The following is a 19,117-nucleotide window of genomic DNA, read 5'->3' as shown; positions in this document are numbered from 1 at the left end:
AGTCACTCTCGAACCCCGGAAGGAGGGATGACAGGACCTCAGTCACGTTTGGCGACGTTACGTTGACTGACCCGAAGAGGTGTGCAAGTTACTTCAATCGACTTTTTGTCGAGCACCCCGAGAGTGACAGGGCGAAGAGAAGAGTGTTACTTCGCATTAGATCGCTTCCTGCCGATGATGAACCACCACAGTTTACAGTGGATGATGTTGCGAATGCCATCAAGAACGCTAAATCATCCAAAGGGTTGGGCCCTGACGGAATTTCCATGGTAATGTTGAAACAGCTGGATGAGCCGGGAGTAGAGTATATCACTAAAGTTCTCAACTTGTCGCTAGCCACTCTTATTGTTCCCGAAGTCTGGAAAATGGGCAGGGTGGTCCCGCTACTGAAGCCAGACAAGGATGCCAGCAAAGGTGAATCGTACAGGCCGATTTCGCTTTTGTCACCTGTAGCGAAGACCCTTGAGGCCTTAGTCCTCCCCAGCATTAGAAATATCTATCAAGTTGCCGATCATCAACATGGATTCCGTAAGCAGCACAGCACGACAACAGCGCTGCACGCCATCTCCACACATATTTGTCGAGGACTCAACCAAGAGCGGCCGTGTGATAGAACAGTGATGGTGGCGCTTGACTTATTAATAGCCTTTGATAATGTCAAGCACTCCACGCTGTTCGAGGACATCGAGCAGACAACCCTCCGGCCAAGTCTGAAACGTTGGATAATCAACTATATGTGTGGTCGCCAGTCGTATGTGGAATTCAGGAACAAGAAATCCAAGCCCCGTAGAGTAAAACAGTGAGTTCCCCAAGAAGTGGTGATATCTCCGGAACTGTTTAACGTCTACCTTTCCTGTATTCCGCCCCCTCCAGACGGCATTGAGATCATAACGTATGCGGATGATTGTATGATCCTGGCGTCAGGTACCTACCCGGATGACATCTGTGAGAGACTGAACTCCTATTTAACCGATCTTACCTCCTTTTTCCACGAGAGGAATATGCAGATATCCGCCACTAAATCGACGGCCACTCTGTTCACCACATGGCCGGCGCAGTATCGCCTAAATTCCTATTGGGCGGGAATCGATCGCACCGTGCGGCATGGGCCTACTAAGCACCTATTCAACTGCCCCGCCAAGCCTACTCATCTGACTCCAGCGGATCTGTGGTTACATCCCATCGATGAAGCCAACTGCCTGGAACTGGAGATAGACCCAGAGCCAGATTGAACAGGATCACGAACATACGAACATAATAATAAAACACTGTTACAACAACAACCTTCTGTGCTACTTCGACTGACAACAAGTTTTGATATAACCTTCTTCCCTTGAGTCCCTTCTACCAAGCCCCTTCAACCCCAACGAAAACATAATTTATAATAATTTGTGATCTATTATGGCCTAAGGAGTGCATGTAATTTTTGATATCAAGCCAAATCCCACACCCACCCAAGCAGAATATTACCACAGTTTTACTGTTGGTTAAGCAGAAGTTCCTTTACATAGGATATTTGTATGTCCGAAAGAATATAAAATTTTATCATCCAACTTCGATCTATTTATAGTCTGGCTGTAGAAACATATGTTTTAAAGAACACACATAGGATTTTTCACACATCAAATGTATTTGTCTTCTAGTCCCGAACTTTGAAAAGATAATAGCGTCTTAGAATGGTAAGCCGTCTGCAACATTTTATGTACGTAGGAGCTTAGAGGGAATCCAAAATAGAGTTAACATGACAGGTATGTAAAGCGAGCTCATTCTGCTAGTAGGATATAACATAGTACGCAAAATAATGTAAACTTATAAGAAATAGTTGTCATAAATTATTGTATAAGTTTAAGTGAGTATGTTTGCATGTAAATCAATATATGTAACTTCCAGTAAGGATTGCCCTCTTATCTCGCGTATATATTTTCCACCAACACAGACACCTCTATTTGAACATATACGAGTGCATAATTTTCTCTGCGAATGAAATAACAGTAAGTAAATTCACAGCAAAAGTAAATATATACACATACATTCAAAGACACAAATCGCATTCTCAATCACAGAAACACACCAACATTCAGATAGATGTTCATTCGTACCAATACGAATAAAAAGCTGCTGATATTGATGTTGTTTTTGCTTTTGCTTTGGCCTTATTGTACATAAGTGCATGCATATATGTAGGTACGAATAAACGACAAATACAAAGACAGCCTCAGCCAGACTGCGAGCCAACACAGCACAGTCTGTGTTGGATAGATGCGAGCAAATGTTATTTAAGTCTTTTAAAGTGCCTCGCGCAAATCACTTCGTACTTGCCATTCTTAGAGTGAAGACAACAAACTAGAAATCAAGAAAAAGGAAAATATTGCTTTTTATTTTCTCAATGAAAGTGTCTAAACAAAAAATTTGTTCAAATATAAAATAAAAACTTCTTAAGAAGAAAATTGTAATAATCAGTGTGCAAAAGAAACCAATAAATATTTATTTTATAAAAAAACCAAAGACACTCTTGGTGCAATATAACAATGAAATTTATATAATATTGTTCCGTTTAGAGGAAGATATTTAACAACAACAACATTTATTACAAGTGCATTCCACTAAAAAAAACAATAAACGTATTGAACGCTTGACTCCAACACAATGTTTGTGCCAAAAGTTATTATCATCTTTGGCCTCTATTGCCTTCCCTTGTTGTATTTCAATATTTTTGTGGAAACAGCCGATGATGGTGCCATCCACACTGCACCGGTCGATGGCAATAATCGTAAACAAATATTGGCCATGTTTAATTTGACTGAAGATCAAATGAGTCGTATCTATGCCGGTATAAATGCAAAAAAAGAGGAAGCTGAGGCCAATGGCAGTGTTTATTTTAAAAATATCAAAGATTTCCGGTAAGTTAAATGAAATATTTGTAAGCTATTCTGAAGGGATGTATAGTGTATTTCTTGTATCGTCTTTAAGTCCTGGGCGGAACGTTTAAGAACTTGTTTTTATGTCAGAAAACCACACACAAATAGATTTGTTTGAAATTGTGCATGAGAAACTTCAAATTTGTATCCAAAGATGGAAGACTGTTGACTAATTTGAGACTTTTTCCTATTCCATCTACAGACAATTTTTTGCATCACGTGGTGACTTGCCCATATACTAAAATCTGCACTTCCATTGGCTAAAGACAAATCGCTCAGGAAATTAAACACAACCAGGAAAATAGGATTAAATTTTATTTTTCATATGTAATTTAGTTAGAAATGTTTGAATTATCAAAGTGTTTTTTTTATGAAATAAAATGGGGTCATACAAATTATTAAAATGTTGTGTATTTTGTTCATTACTTTTTATAGCCTCAGCCACTTTAGATAATTTGTTGTCGAGACATGCAGTCTGTGAGGCTGGTTAACCCATAGCTATCGTAATATTTCTTCCATGTGGGAATATATCTGCCACTTCTTTGAGTACCCCCACCGTGGGAACGTCTATACTTCCTGAGATAATGACCCAAAAGCTTTAAAAATTCCCGCCCTCACAAAAGTCCAAAATTTTTGCTTGACTGCAGTTTAAGGGATTTTGAGCATTGTTTTGAAAATTTCACATAAGTTAGTCCTTAAAACCCTACTCTTAGGTGCAGTTTAAGTGATTTTCGAGTATCGTTTGGTTGTGAAATATTTATCGAATATAATCCTTATGGTTCTGATTATAATGACATAATATATTTCGTGGACAAATCCATATGCCTGAAATAATGGGCCAAAAGCTCTAAAAAACTCGCCCTTACAAAAATTCGAAAATTTGATTAAGGGTCGAGGCGAGTGGCCTTTTTTGTACTCAAAAAGTAGTCATAACCTCTTAATAGCTGTTTAAGTGTCGATCGAATAAAGTTCTAAACATTTATTAGGGGTCCTGATTACAATGATATAATTTTTTCTCTATGCTTTCTGTTGCCCATCTAAAATGACTAGTGGGCACCATAGTATGAAGGGTATATTAAGTTGGTTTTTCCGTTTGCAACGCATTGGAATAATCACTTGAGAACCTATAAAGTATATATATTCTTGATCAGGGTAAAATTCTGACACGACCTATGCATGTCTGTCTGTCCGTCCCTCAGTTGTAATCACTCTAGCGTCCACAATAATTGAGATAGAACGCTAAAATTTTGCACCCGAGTGTCTTTTTTCCATGGCAAGTCAAGTTCAAAGATGGGCTATATAGGTGCACGTTTTGGTATAGCCCCTATATAACGCTATCACCCAATTTAAGGTATTTTGAGGATTTTATCTACATATTTTGGCCAACCTAGCTAAAATTTGTGGACTACAAACTTCTTCACTAAAAATTGTCAATTTAGGTCCACGCTTTGGTATAGCCCCCATATAACGGTACCTCCTGTTGTTTTTTTTTTTTTTTTTTTGCAAGTCCTTATTTAATGTTATACTGGTTCGAAAGTTCCAAAATGTCCCACGGTGACCAATTAAATGGGTGCAGGGGAAGAAACTATCAGAAGGGAGCGACTTCCAAACTTATATCAATACCCAGATGGGTTATGGCTCGATTCTCTCAGATATCTCATTAACAAAAATTCAACATATTTGTGCTTAAATCCACTTTAAGGCCACTTCTCAAATGGCTATGAATTTATGCTCCAAAATTTCCCGATATTTAGGATCATTCCCTTATACACCTCACACGGTACTCTTGAAGCTAATTTAAATGGAAGGTGCTTGCACCTGGGAAGTTTTTGCAGATTCTGAAACTACAATGTTTATAGATGAGAAAAATCAAAAAACAAAAAAATCGCCGGAGCGCTTTTTAAATAAATCGCGATTCAAGTTAACATTTTTTGGGGGTTGTTTAGGTTTTTGCGATTTTGCTTGGAAACCGCAAGTCCTATCAAAATGTGACTAAAAAAATGTTGTAGCTATCAAAAGCTATCTACAAGATTGACCCTTATGTTATTCTCGTCGGTTTTACCGTTTTTGAGATATAGAAGTTGAAATTGGGACAATCCAAACAAAAAAACCTAAAAATGTAAACTGAGCTTCTTTATCTCAAAAAAGGTACAAGCTGGGAACAAATCATAAACGTCAATCCCCTAGAGAAATTTCACAGCTACAACATTTTCTTTTCCCATTCCGATAGGACTTGTGGTTTCCAAGCAAAATCGTGAAAACCTAAAAAACACCTACAAATGTGAATATTGACCGCGATTTATTTAAAAATGCCTACAGCGATTTTTTCTTGTTTTTAGATTTTTTCATCTATGAACATTGCTCTTTCAGAATTCACAAAAACGTCCCCTGTGTAAGCGTTTTTCATTAAAAGTTAGTTACGGCGCACCCTTTATGCCATTGTTTTATAAGGGGGCGATACAGTCAGTGCATTGTCCCAATTTGCACTTCTATATATCAAAAATGGTAAAACCTATGTAAATATGGCAAAGGTCACTCTTGTAGAGAATTTTGGTAGCTACAATATTTTCTTTAGTCACATTTTGATACGACTTTCGGTTTCCAAGCAAAATCGCAAAAACCTACGCAACCCCTAAAAATGTCAACTTGAATCGCGATTTATTTAAAAAGCGATGAGGCGATTTTTTTTGGTTTTTGATTTTTCTCATCTATAAACATTGTAGTTTCAGAATCTGCAAAAACTTCCCAGGTGCAAGCACCTTCCAGGAAGACGTTGATCTATACCGACAAATTTCAGGTGCAGAGTTTTATACCCCCAACGAAGACTAAATACCAAAGTTCAGTCAGCTCGGTGGTATATTGAGACAACATCCTCCAAAATACCGAAAATCGGGAGGTACTGCTTTCTGGGGACTATATGAAGGCCTGGACCTATACCGACAAATTTCACGTGGATAATTTTATATCCCCAACGAAAACTAAATTCCAAATTTCAGCCAATTCGGAGTCATATTAAGGCCGCCACAACCTTCAAAATACCACAAATCGGAAAGTTGCGTTCTATGGGGACTATATGAAGACCTGAACCTATACCGAAAAATTTCAGATGGAAAGTTTTATACCCCCATCGAAGAGTTAATACCAAATTTCAGCCATTTCGACGTGGGATATTAAGGCTAAAGCCTTAAAAATACCGAAAATCGAGAGGTACCGTTAAATGGGGGTTATATGACGACGTGGACCTATACCGACAAAATTCAGGTGGAAAATTTAACACCCCTAACGAAACCTAAATACCACCTTTCAGCCCTTTCGGTGGGATATTGAGGCTTAAACCTTAAAAATACCGAAAATCGGGAGGTACCGTTAAATGGGGGCTTTATGACGACGTGGACCTATACCGACAAATTTCAGGTGGAAAATTTTATACCCGCAACGAACACTAACTAATAAATTTCAGCCCTTTCGGAGAGATATTGAGGTCACAACATTCAAACTACCGAAAATCGGGAGCTACCGTTCTATGGGGGCTATATCAAAACGTGGACCGATATAGCCCATTTTCAATACCAAACATCCTAGGGGTAATAGAACCTTCTATATTAAAATATAAAGCTATATCTTAAAAATTGAAATCTGTATCTTGATTTTAACAGACAGACATACAGACCTATGTATATGGCTATTTCGACGAATATTTCGATGTGTTACAAACGGAATGGCAGATTTAATTATGCTCTCCATATTATGGTGGAGGGCATAAAAAGCCCCAACAGAAAATTAGTCCCTATAAAATATTCAGTGTGTGTTCGCAAAATTACGTTTGAGCCCAAATGTATCTCTCGATTTGGGATGCATTTTCAAAATTATGCATTATTGCCCCAAAAAATATTTTTTCTATAACATTTGGGGTGTAAATGAAACAAGACATTTGGGGTGTCATGTCAATAATGGGGTTTAAAGATATTCATTGCATTTGTGCCCTAAATGTGGGAAGAAATGCTCTAAAGGAAAACCCAATCACAATCTATTTAATTTTCCATTTTCTTGTGGTGAAGCCAAATTGGCCCTAACCGCTGAAGGAACAAATTTAAAACAAAAAACAAGTAAGAGAGGGCTATAGTCGGACTGGTCCGACTATGTTATATCCTGCACATTTTCTCCTGGGCAATAGTTTTCTACTGAATTTATTTTATATGACTATAAATACACAGCACGCAAATTTCAAAAATTCACAAATTTTCACACCAAATTTTTTGTCCAATAAACCCGCTAAATATTATAGGATCACCTTCTTACAAGCAAGCTTCTTCTTTGACATAAACTCAAACCTTAATTCAATTTTCGCACCAATCAAACTATTATTGCGACCTTCCGAGCAGCTACAAAATCGGATAAAAAATTTGTTTTTGGTCCTTTACACCTTCTCAATATTTCACGATCATCACCAACAACAATAAGTGTCTATTCTGGTCGGTGCCCGACCTCCATACAAAATTTTGTGATGATTGGTCCATATATGTCATGTTTGATTAAAAATTTTAACACATCTTAAAATCGCTTTATCTCGTCAGGATATGAATTTTGGTATACCACAAGAAGGAATATTTCGCGGTGTTATATGAATTTTCGGAAAACCAAACTTATAATAACTTTCCACATTATGGTATTGGGTATAAAAAAACGAAAATAGGCTCCAATAGTGCCTGTTTTGGTTATATAATACCAAATTATATTAGTGATATAAATTTTTAAGGAAAAAATATATCATTCAGAAAAAAACTCTTTCCCATAAAGACTTCCTCATATCGATGACATGTAACCTTCTCCAAGTTCCGCTTATAGAGGCGGTAAAACAATTGTTAAGTTTGCAAGAATTCAACTTTCTGCAAATTATGCGTTTAGTGGAATGATACGGAAACATTCAAATTGAAAATGTAACGAATTTTCATTCATGTTTTTCAAAATATACAATGAAATGTGAAAAATATTAGTTTCTTTTTCAATAATTTATAGGTATTTCCTTGTTTTGTTTACAAATAACGGTGACACTAACGTTACAAACAAAAACAAATTTCTATGTGGTTGTTTTTGAGTTATATTTGTTATAGTATTCACTTTACAAAAGTATATATGGGCTGAAAGAGGATACACTTAGGCATCATTCTGTGAAGACGAAACCTTATTCCAAGCTGTTTCCTAAAAGTTCTAGTACACTAAATTTGGAATTTCAATAAAATTTTGTAACTGATGAAAAATAAAATATCTCACTTCGTGTAAATGCTACGGCAACGGTTCTTATAGGCTACAATCCTACCACCTAACAAAAAAACAATGAATACAATATCTGTTATAGTTTCCGAGATATAGCGATTTCTTTCTCCAGAAAAATGCGAAAATGACGTATTTTCTAAAATTGGGAAACAATTTTCGTCACCTTCCAATATTTTGAACTAATTTTTTGGTTTCCTTAGTTTCAATACATTCACCATCGAATCGCCAATGGAAATTGACAATTGGTGACGACAAAAAATTGGGGTTTTTACCAGAAAAAAATCGATTCCTGAACCATTGTGCGCCGTTCTTATATGTTTTCTGCCCCATACTTCCCTCGATAATGGCCGAAAGCTCAAAAATACACGAAGAATTGTTTTATTTATTATCTTTTGGTTATGCTAAAGATAGCTTGTTTCAATTAACTTGTAATAAGTTATTCAGTTCTTCAAATGCTTGCTGCGTATAGTTTTCTTTAAATTTTTTATATATAATTCTTATAAGTTATTTTTACATATTTAAGGCATTTAGCTAGACAAACTTAATATCTACTTCCTTATTTAAGAAAATTGCAATTCAGTGACATTTGATCAGCTTGAAAAGTAAATACATTAGCGACCAGTATTAGTCACAAGCAGCCAACAATGGAATATTAGTTTTTTGACAAAAAAGAAAAAAACAACAACAAGAACAATAGTTAAAATAAACCATGAGTCATATTGGCAAGACCACATCAAACGTTGCGAACTTTGAAATCTTTGTGAATTGTCCCACATGGATTTGTTTATATTTCTTCCCACTTTGATGGTCTTAAGAACATTTGATTATTTAAGCAAGTGCAGCAAACATTTAAACATAGAAACAGACATTCAATATTAAAGCGTTATATTAAAGTCAACAAATTGTAATAATTACATCCTACATTGCTACCGATGTTGTAACTTTGCCAGCGATTAAATTTGTTGTGTACTTTAAAACAAAATACTTCAAAAAATAACAATGACCTCACACATTTCCCTATTAGTGGCCACAAACCTCATTGGTAGATATTTATTTAAATTTTATTTAAATGTTGCAGTTACTTAAATCTGTAATCTGCAACAAACATTAAACATATGGCTTTCATATTTAAAATATGAGTATTACAGATTTATTGTCTAACCATTGTACATATTTGTTGTTGAATATAATTCTGTTTATTCTCACACGTTTTCCTCATCTCGTTTTCATTTGGATATTCTCTTTTTTGTTTATATCAACAAATAATGTTTATTTTTTCAAGGTTGCATTGATTTTCTTTTTAAAGAGTTTTCTTATTTTTATTCACCTCTCAATGCACTTTTCCATGTTTATAAATTTGAATAAGGTTAAACACCTTGCGTTGAGAAAATCCATACACATAACACTTGGTGCTAGGGGAAAGTTACGCAAGAGAAAATAGAAAATTTAAACAAGTAAGAACGGGTTTAACTTGTTATACACTTATATACGAGTGGTATTTAAGTAAAATGTAACAATTAGTTTCTTTCGTTTATGAAGAAGAATTAATATCAAATTTTAGCAATTTCAGTAAAACAATGTATCTAAGCTTTAAAATACCGAAATTCGGGAGGTACCGTTCTATGGGGGCTATATCAGAACTTCGATACCAACAAATTTCTGGCGTAAAGTTTTTATATTCAAAGAAGATTAAATACCAAATTTCCGATATATCAGTAAGATAATGTGGTTAAAACCTAAAAAATACCGTAAATCAAGAGGTACGCTTCTATGGGGATATAGGAAGACGTGGATCTATACTGATAATTCTTTACTGGAAAATTTTATAACCCCATTAAAGACTAAATAACATATTTCAGTCATTTCGGTGGGATATTGATGTCACATCTTTCACAATTACGAAAATCGGGAGTTACCGTTCTATGGGGGCTTTATCGAAACGCGGACCTGTAACGACGAAATTGAAGCGGAAAGGGTTTACTTCTAACGTAGACTAAATATCAAGTCTTAGCCATTTCGGTGGGTTGTTGTGGCCACAACCTCCAAAATACCGAAAATCGGGAGGTACCGTTTTATGGGGACTATATGAAGGCGTGGACCTATACCGTCAAATTTCATGTGGAAAGTTTTATACCTCAAATGAGGACTAAATACCAAATTTCAGCAATTTCGGAGGAATATTGAGGCCACAACCTTCAAAATACCGCAAGTCGGGAGGTACCGTTTTTTGGACCCATAACAAAAAAAATCTGAGGAGACATTTTATACCCCCAACGAAGGCTAATATCAGCCATTTCGGTGCGATAATGGAGCTAAAACCTTCAAAATACCGAAAATCGGGAGGTACCGTTCTATGGGGACTGTATTAAGGCATGGACCGACCTATCCTCCCAACAACTATATGTACTGCTGTTTGGGAATAATCAGGTATCGCTGAGCTGGTAAGCGTGGATACAACCCCATTTCATTGTCCTCTTACGCTTGGATGGGTGAATGGTATTGACACCAGCAGGTTTGCCGCTGGTGTAACCAATTAATTTTCATCTTTTACCTTGGTGATGCCAAGCAATACCTTCAATCAACGTTTTGTCGCACTCTATCAGAAGTTTTGTTCGTTTTGCACTATTTCGCGGAACGTGCAACAGGAAAGTCGAAAAGTCATCACCCTAACAAATATTTCGTAAGTACGAGCTTATCAGTTGTTGTTGTAGCAACGCAAGTATGTTCGTTCGTTTGTATTATTTCAGTTATCAGGTTCTGGTTCATATGTATCCAGACTCAAAAATTCAGCAGCCTGAACTGGTTACGTCCATAAAGAATCAGGAGACAGTTGAGTGGGGTTAGCTGGGCAGCTAAACAAATGCAGCGTGTCGTGTGGTCCCAATCCACACGTTGGACATGAATCATCATCGTGACATCAATACGGGCACAATGCGAATAAAGGGGACTGCATTGTCCGGATCTTAACTGGGCCAAAAACACTCCTGTTTGCCTTGGCAGTTGGCGTTCTTCCGCTGCGATGGATTAGGGGTGGTCTCCAAGTACGGCATTTACACTGTATCTCCGTACTGGCTGCGCGACCGCATCAGTGTAAATGCTATCCAAGACTGCCTAATAATCTCGTTGATCTAGAGAACCTCCTTTGAACCTCCCTCCCTAGGTCCTGAAGATCTCTCCTGACGTGCCTGGGTGGGAGAAGTCTGTCCATTAAATCATGACAGGGATGCTCACGGCGGTAGCACCCAAGGTACTGCATCGACAACATCCTGTGTCATGAGGAGGCACCCTGTAACAATACTCAGGGCGGCATTCTGTCAGGTTTGAATATTCTTTCACTGCGTAGCGCTAATATTTGCATACCACACTGGCGCCGCATAGCTTATCACAGACCGGCCTATTGCTATGTAAGAGATCAACAAGGCTTCTTTATCAGCACCCAAAGTGCTGCCGGCCAGCGGCTAGGGGACATTGTTCTTATTTCTCATCTTATCCCATATAGCTATGACTTACGCGGACGACTTAAGCATGCTATCGAACGTTACACCCAATCATCCGTATACATTCCGATCTCTATACCGTCTGTAGGGTGTGGAATTTCAGAAAGGTAGAGGTTAAACAGTTCCGGATATAGCATACCGCCTGTTTCGTCCAATAGGTTTTCGACTTCTTGTTTCTGAATTCCACAAACGACTGGCGTCCGCACATATTGTTGATTATCCAAACGTTTCAAAAATGACAGGAGAGTGGTATTCTCTATGTCCTCGAACAGCTTGGCATGGTTGACGGTATCAAAGGCCTTAGGTAGGTCAAGTGCCACCTTAACTGTTAGGTCGCTCGGCCTATTCTGGCTCAGTCCTCTATTGATATGTTTGGATATGGCGTCTAATGCTGTTGTAGTACTGTGCATTTTCCGGAATCCATGTTGATGTTGGGCAACTGGAAAACGGCTTTTCATCATGGGGAGGAGTGGTACCTCTTGAATTTTTGCTACAGGCGACAGTAGTGAAATTGCCCTGTACGAATCACCTCTGCTGGCATCCTTGCCAGGCTTCAGTAGAGTGACCATCCTGCCAACTTTTCAGACTTTTGATACAAACGAATGGCTAACGATAGGTTGAGGACACTTACGCACTACCATTAATATTCCGTGTGGACCCAACGTTTTGGATGATTTGGCGTTTCGTATGACTTTTGCAATATCTCTCATCGTAAATTGTGGTGGTAGATTCTCGGCTGGGAGGGTTCATTTTATGCAACGTAGCACACTCCTCTCCACCCTTCACTCTCAGGTGTTCTATCCTTGCTTGTGGGCTTTTTTTCGCCTACTAGCCTATTGACTTCAAGAGTAAGTTCTCTAACTCTTGGGTCTTCAGGGTTCGTAAAACGAAGCTCATCACGCTCATTACATAGTCCCGTCGTCTCTGCTGGAAAACTTGGTATGATTTCGGGTATTTCACCAGCACGTATGTAGCGGCTGCTGCGGTGTTGATGTCCCGAAAAGTTGTCTCAGCTACCCGAGGATCAGAGGGAATCGGCTGCTCTCTGAAGCGGTGATTGGTAAATTCTCTGAACCCTTACCAATCAGCTTTCTCATGGTGAGCTTACCAATAATTTTAGTTGGTGCCAGAAAGGGGTTTTGAGCTTCTTTCAAAACGATCTGGACATGTCCTTAAACTACACTTTTGTGAAAATTCTCGTAATTTTGTGTGGAAGGTATTCGAAGGAGTGGATCGATATAGTTCATTTTCAAACCTAATCTCTGTCTGTGAGAAATACTACGAGTTGCGAAGTTTGAACCAAATTTGTTGATCAGTTCGATCAGTTGATTGTACGTTAACTGCGCACCAGCCAGGCAGACGAACGAACGGGGCTAATTATACTCTTATTTTTCTAAAATATACTTAGAATCCAAAACCATTGTTACGATGTGACATATATGTATTTAATTGTTAGCCTAAGAGCTGACACGGTACTCTTGAACCCAATTTAAATGGAAGGTCCTTACATCTGAGAAGTTTTTGCGAATTCTGAAACTACAATGTTCATAGATGAGAAAAAAAATCGCCGGAGCGCTTTTTGAATAAATCGCGATTCAAGTTGGCATTTTTAAGGGTTTTTAGGTTTTTACGATTTTGCTTGAAAACCGCAAGTTCTATCGAATTGGGACTAAAGTAACTGTTGTAGCTGTGAAAATTCTCTACCAGATTGACTTTTATAATATCTTCGTAGTTTTTAACGTTATTGATATATAGACGTTCAAATAAGGACAATGGATTGATTGTATCGGCTCCTTATAAAAAATTTCATGTCTGCAATTTCTCAACTTAAACTTATATACATATCTCAAAAATGGTTAAACCTAGGAAAATATCAATTAGCCAATCTGGTACAGAATTATCACTGCTATAACATTTTCTTAAGTCACATTTCGATAGAACTTGCGGTTTCCAAGCCAAATCGTGAAAACCTAAAAAATGTCAATTTGAATCGCGATTTATTTAAAAAGCGCTGCGGCAATTTTTTTATTTATTTTTTACTTACCGCATCCTAGTTTTCTTTCTGCTAATGCCACCAGAGATACTGCGACGAAGTAGGTTCCGAAACCAGTAGAGTATGCGTAGCAAAGTTCTATATAATTCTCTAGAGGCAGATACAAAGCGTCAAATCTGTTGCCAATGATAAAACGCCATTGTCGTGGTTTCAATCTATCAACATTTTTGTTATTGTGAATAAATTATATTAAAACGTAAATAAACATTTTGACATGTTGAAGAATTTTCGGCCAAAATAGAGATGTTGTTGTGCTATTTACGTGATCTGGTAAATATATCTTGCTGTAGTCTTACAATCTTATAGAAATTTGTTAATCTATCTGATATTAAATTAAATATAGATGTACTACCATTTGGGTTCTCAGGTTCCTGAAAGATAATTTAACATTTTAAAATTTCCAGGAAACCATTTCTGATCATCTATCATTCTCCGAAAACTGCATTTTCTTACAAAGCAATGATTTGTACCACAAATTATAAAAAAAACTACATTAACATTTTATTTAAAATATTTATTTAATCGTTTCTATATCCTTCAAGTAGACACTTAAATTTGCCATTTAACTTAAGTAGACTCATTTGTATATAACACGCCGCCAACCTTCTTCTTCATCTTCTTCTTATCGAATAGAAAACAAAACCAGAAATGTCATGCTGTCTGGAAATAAAACTCAGACATGTTTGAAGCTAAATATTCTGTTTGATCCTTTTCGACGGCTATAACACATAAAGGAACAACAACAACAACGACGACGACTCACAATCAAAGAATTCTTAATGTGGTCTGCTACCAACAATAATAAAAAGTGCTAATAAAGAAATCTAAACTCTTTTATGCCATAGATGCCGCCACAAGTATACCCTATGACGCCATATCAAACTCAGTCTGGAGATGTTGTTTTAATTTGTTGTTGGGTTCTGTATGGTTTGTTCATTGCAAAAAAGTTACCTTAAAAATGATAGCAACAAACATATTTTCTAGACTTAATTAAAGCTGTAGATTTTAAAGTTCCGTTGCATTATTGTGGTAGTGGTGGTGTTTGCTGGTCAATTGTTTAAAAATAACAAAAACGAGCTTAAACGTCTATGGCCCAGACCGGCAAACAATTGGCCAACACGGTAAAGACACACAAAAATAAATAAATAGCCGACATAAACTACAAGGAATAAACATTAAACTCTATTAACACACATATGATTGTGTGTTTGTTTGTCTCTATGTGTGTGCAGTGTGCTCTAGTGTGTTTATTAAACGTTTTGTGCATAGCAACGACCTACAAAAAGTTCATTAACGGAGATACCTAGACATGGCCCAGACATCTGGCAGACAATGCATAGACAGGCTAGACTAGACCGACTTTAAATAACAACCACATCATAAACACACATACACATGTATGTTTATAAACTGTTTAACATGGGCCAACAGAAATACACTGAAAAACACATGCACGCACACACACACACATTAAAATAACAGACATTTATGCAAAACTTGCAGTTTACCGGCAAACGGCTAAAGTTCCACCAAAATAAATAACTTTTGAGACTTTAAGACGGCACTTTTGTTGATGTTAAAGTACGACTGTGAACAAAATGCAATGACTTTGCGGTTGTTATAACCTTCGAACAGTGGAAAAAAGAAGATTTCACACTCACATTCAGTGGGGAGAGGCCAAACATATTGATATCGGAAACAAACGTATGGCTATTGTGAATAACGAAGTCCAAAATATAGGGAGACACTTAAACGAAGATATGTATTATAAACACAAAGGAAGCAGCAATGACACTACCCAGCAAAAATACTCATTACAAATTGGCCTACTTTCTCATTATTTTAACATGGGCATGTCATAGGGAGTAAGTACTTATTTTTTGGCACTTAAAAGTAAATAAATAAATACTTAAATAAGTAGTTACGACTTGAAGTAACCGGGAGTAACTACTTATTTATCTACTTTTTAGTGGTCAAAAAGTAAGTACTTAATCCCTATGACACGCCCATGTTAAAATAATGAGAAAGTAGGCCAATTTGTAATGAGTATTTTTGCTGGGTAGTTGATTTGACAAAACAAATTGGTTAATTTTTCCGGCAAGATGCCACTTTCGAAAAAATCAGTAAAGCTGAAAACACATCCAACGTTTGGGTAAAGTTTTGTGTCGTTTTGGCAGTTTTTACACTGTGGGGCATGATGCCGAAAAATTCAAATTCATTTGAAATATATGCCGGCAAACAGATCAACGCTGGACTTTGGTGTCGGCGTCGCCCTGTTGTTGTTGTTTTTTCTCTACGCCCACACACAAAAACACGATTACAATAATAATTTGGCGACATTTTTTCCAGAGCAAAGTGCGGCACATTTGCCCTCCTCCTGGTGAAAGACTTGCTACAATCCGGATAAAAGCTACATTTTTCAACATAAGCTATATGAGCGCAAGCTCATAATTTCGTAAACTGCAGATTTACTGCGAGCAACGTCTTACCTGGATACAAACTAAATTATCAAATTATTAAAGGCCAAACGTAGTGCCTCTGCATCATACGGACAATATAAGGAATCCTCAACAAGATCATTCTCAAGGTTTTGTGCTCTGTCCACAAAATTCAAAGCCTCCCTCATAAGAAACTTGTCGATTCGTTCAATATTCGCTCCATCATAAGTTGCCATACATGACCGACTTTTATACAATCCATCGCATTGAATTGTTGCCTTTAGACCTAAGCAGTAGTTTAGTATCGATCTTTCCCATCTACTAAGTCTTTCCATTTGGCACGAAGATATAAGAAAACAGACCGGAAAAGCAGAGGAGGCAATGGGTCTGATCACCTGTTTGTAGATCAAGAGCTCTATTACATTAGAGAGCCCACCATTATGCCGTAGTACACCTTGATAGGCATAATAAACTCGTTTGGCTCTTTCAAGGCTAAAATCTACGTGCCTTATAAACTCGAATTTTTTGCAGAAAACTACTCCTGAGTACTTGATTTTATCTTTGAGTTGGATAACCTCACCACCAACCAACTTTTAGAATCGGGTAGAAAGACCTAAAATTCGGAAAAAAAAGACCTTCGGTTTGCTTATGAACACGATATCTGAACATTTGCCCAAGTTCACCTTGGGGGCCACCTAGAAAAATATCTATGTAAGTCTTCAAGCCAAACGTTAATACCCTAGACAGACGGCAGCGTTAATTTGCATTAACTGCCTTAATACAAATTAATTCGTGCATTATCCACATCCTTAATGCACAAAATCAAACAGAATTTAAAGGGCATTTAGGTATTTCAATATGGCAATACCGTAGTGGAGAGCCCATATTCATATGAGGGAGAGAGCATATTCATGCTCTGAGACACAAGGAAAACAAAAAAAATACAGTGCAAACAGCAATCAGCTGTTTCGTAAATGCAGAAACTGTCGTCTGTCAGGGTAAAATTAAATGCACATCATAATGCAAATTAACGCTGCCGTCTGTCTAGAGTAGAAGGCGAGAAGCCACAGTCTTTGCTATTGGGCCAGACATCGCCAGTATCACATCGTCAGCATACATGAGTAGCAGCCCTCTTTGAGGAGGTTCAGGCATGTCACTCACAAAAATATTGTAAAATATGGGACCCAGAAGAGAGTCCTGGGGAACTGCAGCTCGAACAGGTCTTTCAGTGGAGAGACAGTCTCCTACGTTAACTTTAAAGTTTCTGCCCTTGAGAAAGCTAGCCACCAATCTTCATGTCTGGATATCAAAACCAAATTGATTAAACTTAGATAAGATCCCGTCATGCCACACTGAGTCGAAGGCCTTTTCGAAGTCAAGCCCAACAGCTATAGTCCCAAATCTCCGATCAAACACCTTGATCACAAAAGAGGAAAAGACCGTAAGGGCATGGACTAGCATTCGTTTGTCTTCAACAATTTTTTAAGGCGTTTGAGAATGAAAGATTCGTAAAGTTTCCCAAAAGCTGAAAGCATGGAAATGGGACGATAGCTACCACAATCCCTAGATAGTGAATGGTTGAATAAAATAGTAAGGAAACCAAATAATTCTGATCCCGCCTCTTTCATTGCTATGTCTGGTATCCTGTCTAAATCACTAGACTTTTTGGCGCATCTGCTTGCAAGAGCCTCCCTTACACAGTTGGTTAGAACATATCCGGCTTGATTCCATCTATCGATATCAACTGCCGAACCATCAACCGTAAAGGAGCTTCAGAACGTTTCCAAGGGAGACCGATAATCCATTCCCTCCACAGCCCTGGAAACAGAACCGTGGAAAGAATTTCCAATCGCTCCATCAGCCGACTCAAAGGCGTTCTGCAATTGATCAGCTAGAGCTTCAGCTTTAGCAGTGTCATCAACGATGTGTGTACCTTCTGAGTCGATTAGCTCACCAACTGGGTCCCTGGAGGACACCCCTGCTGCAGCCTTGACCTTAGCGAAAGCTCTGTAATCTACTCTTATACCCTCCAAGAAGTTTTGGAAACGTTCATGCTCGAAAATGCAAATCGAATCACTTATAATGTGATCAAGGTTCCTTATATCCGCTTTAAGAGTGTTAACTCGCGAGGGATCATTGGTTCTGGGCATAGCGCGGCAGATTCGCCTCCGCTCTCGAATAAATCCGATAACCCTTGGGGGAAGCTCACCTAGGGCCATGTATTTAATTCTTTGCTTTAGAACTGAGGAGTCGATAGCATTTCTAAATACAGAGTCTAAATTAATAACAGTTGAGTCTATCTCTTCAAGTGAAACATTTCTGTCTACTGGCAGACAAATTTCTGAGAGTCCCTGCCTTATTTTGCCCTGAAAGCGAACTAAATTCATGTTATCGAAATTAAGGAAGGCATTTGTTTCCCTCTCTCTAAAGCCACCCATGTCGAGGACTATCTCCAGAGCTCTGTGGTCTGATTCGAAGTCCAGGGCTGCAACCGCGTTGCTACCTCCAACAAAAGGTAGACATGGGGTCCGCAGGAGTACGTCAATAAACGAACCCAATGTATCATTGGGCCGTGTGGGACAGACAGAAGAAAGTATAACAAGATTTGGGCAATCCGTTAAATACGTTGCTAGTGCTCTACTTGTTTCTACTTCCACCCCATGATGGGTGTTTGGCGTTGAGATCTCCTCCTATAGGAACTTCGCCCCTTAACTTTAGATTAAATAAGGATTGAAGATCTGACTATTAGCAAGACGACAATATAAGGCTGCAAGGAAAACAGCGGACCCATCTTCCCTTGAAATTTTGACAACACAGGATTCCACCGAACCAGTGGTGATGGAAAGTGGCATTTGAAACCACCTAAACTGAATCTATTCGACGGCTGAAGCTTATGTTCAGCCACGAGAACCACATCAGTAGTGCGATTCTCTAACG

The 19,117-nt window shown here is 38.0% G+C and overlaps 1 protein-coding gene across 2 annotated transcripts in view; it reads left to right on the top strand.

Moving 5' to 3' along the window:
* The first annotated feature begins 2,243 nt into the window (after positions 1-2,243).
* The window catches only part of ana (anachronism), a 58,661-nt gene continuing 41,787 nt past the window's right edge, over positions 2,244-19,117 (top strand). The window contains exon 1 of one of the 2 annotated variants that reach the window (XM_073989710.1): positions 2,244-2,900. In XM_073989710.1, the coding sequence (XP_073845811.1) occupies positions 2,647-2,900 (254 nt within the window). In that variant the 5' untranslated portion in view covers positions 2,244-2,646. The remainder of the gene's footprint in view (positions 2,901-19,117) is intronic. The other variant, XM_073989709.1, reaches the window with a different exon arrangement.

Source organism: Musca autumnalis, unplaced genomic scaffold, assembly GCF_047663935.1.
Source record: "Musca autumnalis isolate F117 unplaced genomic scaffold, ASM4766393v1 scaffold_5, whole genome shotgun sequence".
Taxonomy (NCBI): domain Eukaryota; kingdom Metazoa; phylum Arthropoda; class Insecta; order Diptera; family Muscidae; genus Musca; species Musca autumnalis.
Note: the sequence above shows the minus strand (reverse complement) of the source record. Positions and strands in the feature narration are given on the sequence as shown.